At 38.3% G+C, this 15,156-nt stretch overlaps 1 protein-coding gene across 1 annotated transcript in view; it reads right to left on the bottom strand.

Annotated features, from left to right (window-relative positions):
- Positions 1 to 15,156, bottom strand: part of LOC118807953 (alpha-1,6-mannosylglycoprotein 6-beta-N-acetylglucosaminyltransferase B-like) — a 215,203-nt gene that overhangs the window by 29,084 nt on the left and 170,963 nt on the right. Inside the window, exon 9 of the mRNA XM_036570161.1 lies at positions 5,963 to 6,094. Within this exon, the coding sequence (XP_036426054.1) occupies positions 5,963 to 6,094 (132 nt within the window). The remainder of the gene's footprint in view (positions 1 to 5,962; positions 6,095 to 15,156) is intronic.

Below are 15,156 nucleotides of genomic sequence, written 5' to 3'. Positions count from 1 at the left end.
AGGCCACTGGAAAGAATTAAAAGTGAAATAAACAAAACATCACAGTTTTTAAGACAGTAGAATGATGTGATTGTGTAATGTATTTATGTCCCTAAAATAACATATTTAAACACTGTACTATTGAGTGTATCAGATGCTTCTGTGGTTTGTATTTTTTTATTTTTGGGCCAGTTCTCTGATAGAAATACTTGCAGCATTTGTTTATACCATTGTGTTTTCCCTTTGTACTGGATTGCCATGTAAACAAATTATTACTATTACTGTTATTTTCTATTCTATTCTTATTATTGCTTTTATAAGTGATGTTGACAATAATTTTGGCTAGTTAAAGCATTTTATCCTAAAATGGCACATTCACATTTCCACAAACAGATACAGCATATGAGCTTGATTGTACAGCTATGCCAAAGACAAAATTGATTAATGACGAAAGTGTTGGTGAAATTTGTCTGTGTTTATTTTACAGTCAGATTTGACTGTACACAACTTTGATGAATATGGCCTATTATGTTTTTAGCCTAGTGCATGTTTTTGTCATAATTTTACACTGAAAAAAAAACAAAACAAAACATGTTGGAAGCACAGATTCAAACCTATCAATACATAATGTATATTGAATGTATGTGTAATTCCCTGTATAACTGTGTAATAACATATGCAGTGCATACAATTTATCATGCAAGATTTATAAAATATATATGAGAATGATAAGCATCCTTATAAGGGTTAAATATCACATATGTTGTAAATGTATCAGCAAGTGGAGAGTGCAGTACTAGCTAAAGTATTACAAACAGTAAAAATGATGTAATTAATAAAGTAATTACTTAATTATTGCTAAGCAATACTGCAAAATGACAGTAATAACTCTAAACATAAGGGTAAATCATTGCTCACCCACTCACCAAAGCAAACACATGTTCAAATCTCTTTATGTATGAATTAAATGCTACAATTATTTCACATTTCGTCTTTGCTCACATCTCAAAGAAACAGAGCTGATGAAGATGTTTTCTCTCTCCAACAGCTCAGATTCAAGATGGCACAAAGTTCTGCACAACGTAAAGTCTCGTTTGAGACTGACTAACATCTCCCTTACAAATATCAGCCTTTAACATCTGTGGTTGTATCTGCTCTGTGATCTAAGAAGCAGCAACGAAAAACCTACAAGGAGCGAGAAGAACATGCGCTACGCTAAGCGAGTGCTAGGCGTGCTGGGGGGTTTTAAACATTGATGAGAGATGTTTCTTCTAGTTTTCTCCTCCGCTCACCATGACAGAGTCGTCAGGAAGAACAGATAAGACACCCCCTTTGGGAAACGAAGGAAGTGGGCTTAAAAGGAAGCGCTTTAGCTTTAAAACTTATTGCTGGAATATCTAAGCGAGATCTTAGAGACATTAATCTAGGCTAAGCTGGCCCTCGACCCGCTAGTGTGGAAAAGATTTGTTTAGAAAGATATGTCAGGACAGGTTTGGGTTTAGAAGCTAAGTTGTTGAATATACACTGTCAAAAGTTTGGGGACACCTTGCCTTCTTTTGATATTTCCTCAGTAATGTTTGATTTTCACTGCAGTTCTGTGCTAATCTTTTGGATGGATTTATCCAGACACTCAGCTTCTTGTTCATCAAATTATTGAAGACTCAGGTAAGAAATTAATGAAATACTCAGGTGATGAATGTACTGTAGGTAAGATATATATTGAAGACTTAGGTAGGATATGTATTAAAGACTCATGTGAGATACGTATTGAAGAGTCAGGTGAGACTCAGGGGAGAAACATTAAAGATTCAGGTGAATTATATATTAAAGACTCTGGTGAGATACATATTATAGATATGTACTAAAGGCTCCGGTGAGATACGTTTTAAATATTTACGTGAGACTCAGGTGAAAAACATCAAAGATTCAGGTGAGATGGGCATTAAAGACTCAGGTGAAAAACATTAAAGACTCATGTGAGATACGTATTGAAGACTCAGGTGAGAGTCAGCTGAAAAACATTAAAGATTCAGGTGAGATAGTATCGAAGACTCAGGTGAGATATGTATTAAAGGTTCAGGTAAGAGAGTATTGAAGACTCAGGTGAGATACATATTGAAGACTCAGGTGAGACTCAGGTTAGAAACGTTTAGGTGAGATATATATTGATGACTCAGGTGAGATAGTATCGAAGACTTAGGCGAGACATATATTAATTATTAATTAATTATTATATATTAATTCAGGTGAGATACAAATCGAAGACTTAGATGAGAAACATTAAAGATTCAGGTGAGAAATGTATTGAAAACTGAGAAATTGTTATGTAATCACCACCTGGTAAACTAATTACACATACCCATTCCTAATCCCTAAGTCGCCCTTTTGCTAACAGCCTAACGTCCTTTCCCAACAGCACCCCATTAATCAGGCTTCATAAAGCTCCCAGCTACTTTCATTAGCTTACTTTTACGACCCCATACCATCACCATCTCCACTTTATTAATAATACATTAGAGAGGGCTACAGCCAACAGCCCCCCTGCTCATTTCAATATTCACGTCTGTTTACGATCCTGAATGCCAATAGCAGGAGCGTTTAATCAAGGCCATGTGCTATAATCTCTGCTTCAGCATGGCTGGTTGTCTGTAGAGGTGGAGAAAGCCAGAGACGATGCCACAGGTTGGCCATGTGGATGGACACAGAACTTTATGTATAATAACATAATGTGCATTCATCCAGTTAACTCATTTACAAATTCTTAATTTTTCAGCTTTAGGATAAAAAGTAGAAAACATATTTAAAATTTTACAGATGCCTCAAATAAATGAAATATCAATTTTTTTTTCTATATACACAGCTTACATTCTTTTCAGGTGACTCACTTTCAGTTTTTTTAATGAAATCTGCAACCACACCTCCAAAGTTCAGTCTTAGACATTTGTTGCATTAAATGATTAAATGATAAGCACACTAATTGATTTTTAGCAGCTACACATTCTTTCAGACCCACAGTGTTGTCTTCTCACATTCAGTTAACAAAAATGTTACATAGGCCAACATATTTTAATAAATTGACAATTTTTTTACGATGCAGTTGCAGTTAAATAATTTGAATAGTATATGAAAACAACAGTAATAACTCTGGATTACTAAGGGATAGTTATTATCCTCTTGGTCCAGCTCATACAGCATGCATACAGCTATACCACGTAAATCCACATCTGATACAACGAAGGAGAACCGGAGAACTGCTCAATTAATTTATAGAGAACATCTGTACAACACTACAGCAACCATACCAGCTGCCATGTACACGTTGAAATGTCAACACCAAGTTATAAATAGAAAAATGAGACCTGTTTTGAAGCCAGAGCAGATTACATCTCTGTGTGGGCAACGGTGGATCAATATGGATCAATAGACTACATCAGAACATGAGCCAAGGCCTGAACCAAACATATACTGACATGGGAACCTGTTTCTAGTCAATGTTAGCGCTGACACATGATGTGTGAAAAGACAACGACTAACAGTTAATGTCTAGAAGCTGTTCCTCAATAGAAGGCCACTAATGTTGGTCAGTATTGATGCTAAACATGTGCAGGAAGATGTAACATTAAAAATAAACCTACAAAAATAGTTATTCATCAACCGTTTCAAAACTCATGGGTTAGAAAAAAAAGTCCAACAAAAGTTTATAATATTTTGTACACAGTGAAGATCTGTGTGTGCTTGTTTTAGAGTGAAGTTTGAACTGTTTTGTGTGGGTTTGTATTTCTATAGTTTAAAAATATGCATGTAATGTTTAAGGTAATATAAATGTTTAAGGTAATATAAATGGGAAAACAGCATCAGCAGCTTTATGCCAAGACTCTTTATTGACAGCCACTATAAAAGGTGAAATATAATGTCTTTTACGAACTTCCAAAAAGCTTTTCATTTAATCTAGAATGGCCAAAAAATACACTGTATTTGTAAATTGCACTAACATACTACTAGAGTCCCATAGGGGTGCCAGCAGAAACTAGCATTGTATTAGATGGTAGAGAGGTATGTTTTCTTGCTTTTCTTTTAACATCTATGGCTCAAACTAAAGGCCTAGCTCTAATAGTCATGGCTCACCACTGATAAAAGACATTGACTGTAGAAACATATATATATATATACACTGGGTACTCTACATACTGTAGAATTAAGTGCTACCAAAACAAGCTTTTGTAGTGCAACTTGTTTTGATTTAGTAATGAGCCTTAACCTTAACCTAGTCCCAGTCAACACTCATGGCTAGACTAGCAATCAGCTGGACTTATACATGGCTGGTGCAACTGGAGCCTTTCTTTAAAGCTCCTGGCGAGATAATACCAACAGCAAAGCTGCTCACTGTTTCACGCCACTTTCAGTCAAGCCGTGTGCTGTTCTCAGAAGTGTGAGAGCGAGGAGGGGGTGTGTGAACGTTTGTTGATGAGCATGTCTGTATCGCCTGGATCGATAAACACTATTTACACCGTGAAGCTGACAGCAGAATAACAACAATAATCTGTTGACAGACACGGCTATAAGGAGCGTGAGTCGCCGGCAGTGCACACACATATACGAACTGTTTCTGTGGCTGCAGTGTGAGTCAGAGAGAGAACCAGAGAACCGCCCGCCTGGAGGGACAGGAGCACTTACAGAGGAGTGAGAATTACAGAGAGAGAGACAGAGAGCGAGAGAGAGAGAGAGAGAGAGAGAGAGAGAGAGAGAGAAACTGGTGGCTTGATTAAGCAAAGCTCTAATTAAAGTGATTCAGCTAATCACTGTCTTCTGTAAGTGAGAGGGCTTTGAAAGGAATCCAGTCAGAGAGCAGAGAGCAAGAGGAAATTTAGCAGCATGGAAGGAGAGACACTCAGTAGAAAAGCCTTGAAATACCCTGCAGTGAGAAATGCACCTCTACTGCAGACACACACGTTTGGTTTTATACCTTATCTGGTGCAGAAGTCAGGGAGAACCCTTCATTTATTTAATTTTCAGTCAAAACCATAATTAAACGTAAGTTATCCCTTTTTCGGAAGATATAACAAAGGAGAGTCAATGGAAAATAACTAAAAAAAAAACAAGAGTTTCTAAAACTTGACTTCACAAAATGATTAAAAGCTACAAAGAAAATGGACCCCTAACAGCCATCTGGAAGCCCTGGTAGACACCAACACTGTCCCCATCTGATAAACAGCACTTAAAGCTTTCATCTTTCAGAGAGAGGAAAAAATCAAACTGCTTCAGATCTGAAAACATCCACAGGTGTTTCTGTCCATCCTTCCACTGTGAGAAGACGACGCCGTGCTATGGGTCTGAAAGGATGTGTAGCTGTTCAAAAAGCCTCACTGAGAAAAGGAGACAGACACATCAAACAAAGAAGCTGAACAATGGACTGACCACCCCAGAGTCCAGACCCCAACATCACTGAATGTGTTTGATTACTTCATAAAATGATCAACCAACTTCTAAAACTGAACTTTGGAGGTGTGTCTACAGATTTCTTTGAGAAACTAAAAGTGAGTCTCCTGAAAAGAATGGAAGCTGTAATAAATGTAAGGAGTGACACACTGAATACTGGAGATTTACACTGTGCTGTTGCTTTTGTTAGTTTGCTGCTTGTTGAATTTTCCATAGTTCTCCAATAAGTCTAGTGTGCTGAAAGTGCTGAATGTATTGCTTTAAAAGTCATTAAAAACCTGCACTGGAATGAGAATTACATTAGAGCAACGTACAGCACACAGCAGCTGGGCTTCAGCCTGCACTACTATGAATAATTCAAACAGTATATGTACTGTATTTATGTAGGAGTCTACATTTTAAAGACTTTTCTAAACCCAATCCTAATCCTAACCTTCATGAACAGGTTAGCCCTGCTTCTTTCTGGTTTTACTTCAAAGTTAGGACATGGCTTCCTGAAAAGGTGCAAAATATAACAAACACACAGAGAGAAGAGTCTGATACTGACTTGTGTTTCTTTAAGGAGAGACCCATGTGCTGCTTCATCTGCTGTAAGCCGTGGTAGTCTGTGTAGATGAGGTCAAAGGGCAGCGGTCCAGTCAGTGGACAGCTTCCTCTTCCTGGGGGCACGCCAAGAAATCTGAAGGGGGAAGAAAGAACAGGGGATTCAGGGGGTCTGATTTCATCTTATGAGTTCATACCTTGTGTACTGCTGGGGATCAGGATTACAAGGAGCATTCCCAGTAGGCAGCTCTATCAGTTGGTCCAAAAACAGAGTGGCTCGCACACTTCCTTAATGCACCTGTCAACATTTTTGTCAGGCAAAATAAATGGACTAAGCCTAAAATGGCAAAACATTAAGCTTTTAACCATCTTTCCATCATCATAACAAATCATTAGTCAGTAGATTAGCAAGAATTAAACAATTAGATGCAGTAAGTTATTGTGGGGGAGCTTTTCTCTTTTTCTTCAAATGCTAAAGGCTTGTAGAGAGCCTTTTACAGCAACAAAGTCAATATTGTTTCACTCTGCATTGACGGCTTCAAACAGCTGAAAAACATTGCACAGCTAGTTTGTGTTTAATGTGAGACCAAATTTTCTCCACATGGTTAAAGCTGGACTCTGACCAGCCAAAAACCATTAATAAAAACCATTTTATTTTGGGCTTGGCCCATTTTTCTTTTTTATTATTATTATTTTTTTCTTTCCACATGAGTGTTTATTCAAATATAACCCCTCTATTGCTGCCTAAATTCCACCAATTGTACAGAACGAAAAAAAGATGAGAATGTTTTCATTCAGAAAGCAGACAGGCTTCACATTTCTTAAAACAGATCACTTGAGCAAGAGGCAACAAGATGCAAAAAATCACAAGTAATGCTACTAGTTAGACAATTCTTAGGCCAAATCTCATTTCATTTCTTGCCCCTACCACTTAGCCCTTAGCCCTTTGTTTTGCATGTTCGGTAGGGTGTTCCGATTTTTGTTAAGATAGAGGTGTAGGGTCAAGTGTTAGGGCTACATGGCCCTCTAAACAGAGGTTTTTCAGAGACACACTCCAAACAGAGTGTTATGAGAAAAAAGAAAAACCGACAAGATAAGTAAGTATTCTCTCTCTTAAAAGCATGATAACCACCATATTGTCTTAATTTAATATCATTTCAATGTATCATGGTCCTTTTCTTCACTACAAGCATGAAAAATCAGTAACAGTATGCTAATGTCTCGGTAGCTACCTAGCTCCACTTAAGGTGGAACAAGAAAAATGTAATGAAAAGCTGGTAAATGGCTGACTTCAGCTTCATATCACTGAAGAATTAGGGGTGGGCAATAATAAATAATCGTTGTATCACATCTTTGAAGGCATATGATGCCCTAAATGTAACTAAAGCCCAGCAATGAGGTTGCTGAACTTTACCCTCCTCTATTATCACTGCAGACTGGCAGGGTCGCCTACAGAGCAGTGCTAGTAGCTGTTAATGAAGTTATGTTCTTTTTTATTTGTGGGTTGCCCCAATTTAAAGGGAAGATTTTAACCACTACTGAGTTCCAAGGGGCAAGTTGACACTTAAAAACAAGGGGTAGGGGTAAAAATAAGAAATGAAGAGATAAAAAAGATGGTTTATCAAGGGTTTTTTAGTGAAGAAAATGGTTCTATATAGAAGCATGAACACTCTTTATACACTCTACTATGTCAAGCCTGTAACAATAGTAGAACCGTTTTTGGTGCTATATAGACCCCTTATAGGTTCTATGGGGAACTATCCACAGCACATTCTCCATCAATCTGAAGAACAATTTCACCATGCAAAGAACCATTTAAGCAAGCAGTGGTTCTTCAGATTGATGGAGGATGAATTGTTGTATTGTTCTATATAGAACCTTTTTGAAAGTTAGCCTGTCCAGCCTGTAACAATAGCAGAACACCTTTTGGTGCTATATAGAACCCTTTTCAGCAATATTCTATATAGAACCATCTACAGCACATTCTCCATCAATCTAAAGAACCGTTTCATGCACAAATGGTTCTTTGCATGGTAAAATTGTTCTTCAGATTGATGGAGAATGTGTTGTTATATGACTGTATAAGGTTCTAGAACCTTTTTAAAAGGGCTATCTCAAGCAGAAATTGCCCAGAACTCCATCTCAACTATTTGGACTTCTCTTCCCTCCTACAGTCTTTCTAATCTAACCCTAACCCTAATATTTCAATCGTAAGATGAAGGCATGGTCTGAACTAGCTACAACCTCATTTCCAAAACAGTTGGGATGCTGTGCAAAATGTAAATAAAAACAGAATGTGATGATGCGCAAATCATTTAAATCCCCTATTCTTTAAAACGTGTTAAAAAATGATTCCAATCCATCTCTGGGGATTGAGTCCATCAAGGTCTGCAGGGTCAACCGGCATTAACCCTTGGACAGTAACTAAATAGTGTCTGCCATAGGCATGAATGCAAATCTGAAGTCATTCACTCTGTAGAGTTTCCTGTGGCAGCAGTTTGTAGTTCAACCAAAAGCCGCTGATGGAGATTCTGAAGAATGAAGAGGCTCTTTTAGGAAAATGAGGCTGACCCAACAGAGGCTGAGGTCACTCATCGTTAAGAAGTACTTATAGGCTTTTTTACTCAGCTGTGAGTATTATAATGTTGGCACTGATCCACTGGAGCATCAATTATTCATATGCTACCGTGTTAACCTGTAGATTGAGAGTTTTACGTTTTACTTTTCAAATATTTATAATATACTATATAATTACAGATTAGATCATATAGAGATCATATAGAGACATACATACATCATCTAAACCGCTTATCCTTCTGGGTCGCGGTGGGGTGCTGGGGCCTATCCCAGCTGTCATTGGGCGGAAGGCAGGATACACCCTGGACAGGTCGCCAGTCCATCGCAGAATTCTTTTTTTATTTTTATTTTAATTTACACTGTAGACGGGGCGGCATGGTGGGGCAGTGGGTAGCGCTGTCGCCTCACAGCAAGAATGGCCTGGGTTCAATTCCCGGCCGGGCGACCAGGGTCATTTCTGTGTGGAGTTTGCATGTTCTCCCCGTGTCTGTGTGGGTTTCCTCCGGGTACTCCGGTTTCCTCCCACAGTCCAAAGACATGCAGTCAGGCTGATTGGACATGCTAAAATTGCCCCTAGGTGTGAGTGTGTGTGTGAATGTGTATGTCTGTCTGTCTGCCCTGTGATGGACTGGCGACCTGTGCAGGGTGTATCCTGCCTTCCGCCCAATGACGGCTGGGATAGGCTCCAGCACCTCACCGTGACCCAGAAGGATAAGCGGTTTAGATGATGTATGTATGTAGACAGGTTTGTATCTGCACTTTTTTCTGCCCATTTTGATTTTAATCAAACAAAAATTGTGAAGAAATGTGAGACTGTATAAACAATAATAAAATTTTAGCAAATTAATATCGTAATACCATAAAATAAACACTCTTTCTTCTACTTACAAACGCAAATGTGGTGTAGATTAAGACAGGTTATGACCCTGGACTCTCCATTTCTTCGCTTCTTTCAATGTGCTACAAGTTAGAAATAATTCAAAAAACGTGCTTTTCTTATCCCCGGTGACCTTTGAGGCATAACACTCTAGTACTTACACAGCAAATGAATGCATTCACAGAGAAAGCATAAGAGAAATTGAAATGTTGATGGAATCACCTGAAGAAAAAAGATGAAAAAGCAGGGAAACAGATAGCAAAGTCCTCCACACGCACCCCAGATGAAATCCCAACCCACTGTGGCCCTGCTTTCTACTGTACCTTTCTCTCTATCTGTCTGGCTTTGTGAGGGGGGGAGGATTTGCATTATTGAACAGATGGAGAGGCTTTCCCCGAACCCCCTGCTATCCTCCTTCCATTTCATCTCTCCACAGAAGCAGCAGCTGGGTTTGAAGGCTAGCCATAGTGTCTTTGTATTCAAACAAATGAAACAGAGGAATCAGCAACATCTCTGCAGCAACAGTGGAAACAAGCAGCATCACAACAACAAATCTGAGTGTTTATGAAGGAAGTGGAGAGTTCCAAAAAGGCCAGGGTGGTCTGAGAGCAGTGTGATGTTGGATTTGGTGTTCACAGGTATTAATTTAGTGTACTTCAGTGTATTAATGTATGTCTTCAACCAGTCTGTTGTTGCGGATGCTGTCTTCTTTGCTGGACAATACATCACAACACTCCTCCATGACCTACTGGTCAGACAGCAAAGCACCTTCAGCAACAGATTCATTCAGCTGTGCTGTAGTAAGATAAGGTAGAGGAGACTGTTTGTACCAACAGGGATTGCACTGTACAACACCTTGTCACTGTGCTGGGACATTATTGTACACTGAGCCACTGACAGGACAGGCTCACTGGGCACCAGCTGGACATTACATTTCATTACATCTCTCTACTCATATTACTAAGTACTGCCACTTTGTTTATACATCTATATATATTTCATATTGCACTGCCACTTTGTTTATTTGTCCATAAATATTGCATAATGCACTGTCACTTTGTTTATACATCCATAAATATTTCATACTGCACAACTGTTAACATAGGTTATCTTTCACAGTACAGTCACTCGGTTCATGTAAAACACAAATTACTGTTCCATCAACATTAGAAGTAACTTGAATGATTAAAATAAACAGGTTAATAACATTTTTATTATAGAATTTGTTTATAATGTGCTGTATATAATATATTTTTTAAAAGTTCTTTAAAGAACTATTTACAGCAGTTTTTCCATAATAAATAAGAAACTTATAACCACTGTCATAGTTCTATATACTGTACTGGGCAAACGGTTTAGGTACCTGGGATCTGATCTGGCCAACAAGAATGTACTTGCTCAAAAAACAAACAAACAAAAAAACAAACAAACAAACAAAAAAAAACATACTACAATAAATGTAAATAACATGAATATAATAAGCAGTGGTTTTATGTGTTTGTTTAACCAAACCTTATTGAGGCAAACTAGCATCATTTGTAGTTGTCGTCCAGAACCTGGTTTGGTTAATCAATACTTCTTTATGCTAAATCAGGTGTGCTGGTGATGGAATTTAGCAACACCACATGACTGGGTGCATCAGAGAAATCTGGATCCAAACTTTTGTGCTACAATCTAGCTCACAATATAACAACTGCTTTTGGAAAAAGATATTGTTACATTTGACAGTATTCATGTTTTTTTTTACATTTCTACATTCTAATAATATAATTTTACAAGCTAAGCACACTTGTGCCAAGAAAAATGGCTTTAGTTGCCTTTTGTACAGTCCTGTAAATCTGTGCTGTTGTTATCATTGGTGGTGCAGTGGTTACTGTTGTTGCCTTACAGCAAGCAAGGCCTGGGTTCAACTCCCCAGCCGGGTAACCAGGGTTCCCTCAGTGTGGAGTTTGCATGTTCACCCTGTGTCTGTGTGGGTTTCCTTTCACAGTCTGAAAACATGCAGTCAGGCCAACTGCACATGCTGAATTGCTCCTAGGTGTAAACATGTGTGCTTGCTCTGTGAGGGACTGGTGACCTGTCCAGGGCAACTCCTGCCCAATGAGCAATGGGATAGGATCCAGCATCCCCTGTTACCCAGGAGAATTAGAAGATTTATCTGATAAGTGAGTGGATTTACTTGACGTGACTTTACGTTACTAGATAACACTACATAATTTATGCTTTATTATACTGGGCTTAATTACATCCTAAGTCGTATTATTCAGTAACAAAATGGAAAACAATGCATGTCTATAAAGTTATTCCCACATTATAAGCGTGAAGAAGAAAAGCCTACTGGTCAATTAAGGGGTTAATTTGATTTACATTCTGTATTGACCAGTTTGAGTCTGCACTCTATCTGCTCTGCTGTCAAAAGTACAAAATGATAACAAAATATATAATATTTATATAATAACATATAGACCACAGAAGACACGCAAACAGCCTTCCATCACATCCAAATCTCCTTTTCTGCTTACAAATAATAAATGTATGGTATGGATTGAAGGTTTTGAATGTGTGCTTTCCACAGAATTTCTCTTCTTGTTTCAATGAGATACGAGCGAGAAATATTTCACATGGAATAGCAGTGTGCTTTTGTTGCCATGGCAGATAACTGTGACTACTAAAGGTTAAAAGATAAAGAAGACCATTAGCACCAAACAGAGGCTCAAAACACATTATTACTCAACACACAACAAACAATAACACATTAAGCTTTGCTTAAGGTTCAATAAATGCTTTGTGCGGGGTTCCATTAAAGTGGAAATGTGTGTCTGTGAAGTCTGAAGTGTGGTATATATATTGACAGTGGCTGATGATTCACTCGGGACCTAATCGCTGTGGGTAATTCTGCAGGCTACCGTACCCAGCCATAATAAGCCTTATTAGTCTGTCTGGGTGGCGTCTGGCCCGGCGGCACAGCCAGCACACAAACAGCCATGGCAAATCACTCAGGCCAACTAACCGAGTGTGAGACCGCCTCCAGCAACACAGCTCTATGAACACACACATACACCCGTGCTGGCCCAGCAACTTACAGAAATCACACGAAAGCAACCTTGTATTCCAGCAGCCCGCACACTGAAGATGTGGTTGAAATCCAACCACTGAAGTATAAAAAAAGAGACAACAAAGGGCAGCCCCGGCATTATAAAGTGAGATAGTTTTCCAAATAAGCCCTTATTCAGTTTTCACAGTCAGTATTTCTTGTGCACATCAAATATAATTTGGTAAAGTTTATATGCATAAATAATGATAATAAAAAAACTCATTTACATGAGTTTGCATGCACTTTGGTAATCAGATAATGGGAAAATTCAAGGTCTACATGAGTCAGGCAGTAATCAGATTTCTGCTTTGCAACCGGCCAATAAACTCACAGAAGAAGACGTGACGTGAACATATAATAAAAACTCAAACTACATGCCGTGGCTTCATCATGCCACTTTACCTAAAATTATGAACATACATCATCTACAAGATGTAGAAAATTTAAATCTTTGATTTTATGAGGCACGTATTTGGTTTCAGCATCGCTCCAGAAGTGTTTGCTGCCATCTCGTGGCAACACTGCTTGCTTATTTCCAGTGCCGCATCCTTTTTTGCACAAGCACAGACTGAGAAAAGAAAATCAGAGTAAGAGTTTTCCTGCACTGAGAAATCTGATTACTGAGCTAAAATCCAGCTCTCTTTATCAGATTTCTTATTCGGATTTCTAGACCTTACTCCAATCTAAAAAATTAGAATGTGCTGTTTACATGACCATTTGAATAATCAGACAACTGCAGAAATCCGACTATGATCGGATTATTAAGTGCAAGTAAACCATCCTGGAATGACATCTGCCGTGACATGTTTATGGCATAAATATAACAATGTGAAGTAGCAGTGTTACCGTAACCTCTTAAAATCCCAGGCTTATTACATACTAAGACTTATTATTCAGTAACTACAGGGACTTCAGTGCAAACTGGCTGAGATATTATTAGGTTATGGAAGCATATAATGAAACTTTGGGCCTGCCAGCGCTGGCCATTTAAAAGGGTTAACTGTACACTGCATTCTAGATGGGCCATCATCGCTGTAGATCAATGGGGAAAGGAGATGCATCTCACAAAAACTTTAAACCAAAAAAAAAAAGCAGCACTTGCATTTACTATATCAACAGCACTACAGGAAAGAAACAACAGCTGCCCAGAAGCAACTTGCATGAACTCACACCAGCCAGATCTCACAAATGCACATATGTTTCAATTCACACTCACAATTTTTTTAGTGCATGAAGTAAAACACTGAAACACACCCTACCTAAATACAAAAACTCAGGGTACATTTCTTGCTGCAACCATTGCGGTATGGTAGCTGTTTACTGCTAAATCGGGAATCGTTCATTCGATCAGAGTAACCACACTTTAGACAGAGTGCAGAGATGACCACAGGCATAAAAGTTCCAAAGGTGCTATGGAAGAGTTGCACTTCACACACATCACCAATTTTTTACTAAATATCAATACAATAAGAGACCAGGAACATGCATAGGTTGACCTTCAGACTGTACAAGTTCTCTCTTGACTGGCATGTATAATAGATATATTTTATATGGCCTCCACTAGGTTGGATTCCATGGGTTCGTTCATAGGTGCCTCCTCTAGATTATGATATCTGGATTGTGCGTTAAGCAATTCTGACCTATCATAGATGCGCACATCACCACAGAACACTAGAAATCACACACAGCATTATTTTGAACAACCAAACTTGATATCAGCAGTAAAGCTGTTTACATGTTGGTGCTAAAACAAAATGTTCTGTGCCTCAGCATGAGACTGACAGTGGCATGAAGCCACACAAATGCTGGCATGGTTACAGTGTTACCACAAAAAAAAAATGGATGTGCATCAGAGAAGATCCTTAGAAGCATCAACTGTTTATTTAATTCAACTTCAATGACAAGATGTTGGTTTCTTTCATTGCCATAGTTAAATGGAAAAGCTGAGAAACATTTTAAGGAAGAGAAACTCTTGATGGTAGTTGATGGCATCAAGAGTTCAATTTGCCACTCTTTTTCAACTCTTAATGGCAGTTTGCTGGCAGTGGCAATTTTCCTTTGTGGCTCCATTGAAAACAAAAGAATATTTCATTTGCAGCCATCTGTCTACTGCCAACATGTAATCACAGCATGAGGAAAGCTAACATCTTGCTAAACCAATTTTTTGTTATTGTAAAAACATGGATTTATGTTCTATGTGATATTTTGAAGAGGACCTGCTTTGAGGCCACTTGCAATGATCACTGAATATTATGTATTTAATAAGTTTATATTACATGCAGCAAATGTAAATATTTATTGTACATAGATCTTGTAAATAGTTTTATTATAGTGAACTTAAATAAAACAAGCAAAAGGGAAACTTTATCTCCTGTTTATCTCTGTTGGCGAGGATGAAAAGAGAAGTCAAAAAGGCCAGTTGGTGAGGTGCATAATGTTAGTTTGTCAAGGAAGGTAAAGTAATACATTATAGGATGTTCCCATCAAGTGTAGATAATACATTTATACTTTTATTCTGCAGTAAAGTGTGTTATTTTCATTTTAGAAAGGTTGGGGGACTTTGATGACTCCAAAAGGCCACTTGGTGATGCCACCTGTTCACTGTCTACTCCAGCTTGAACAGCTCCAAATCAGTAGGAGGAATCAACTC

This window comes from Colossoma macropomum, unplaced genomic scaffold (genome assembly GCF_904425465.1).
Source record: "Colossoma macropomum unplaced genomic scaffold, Colossoma_macropomum, whole genome shotgun sequence".
Classification (NCBI taxonomy): domain Eukaryota; kingdom Metazoa; phylum Chordata; class Actinopteri; order Characiformes; family Serrasalmidae; genus Colossoma; species Colossoma macropomum.
This window is presented reverse-complemented; position numbering and strand designations above follow the sequence as displayed.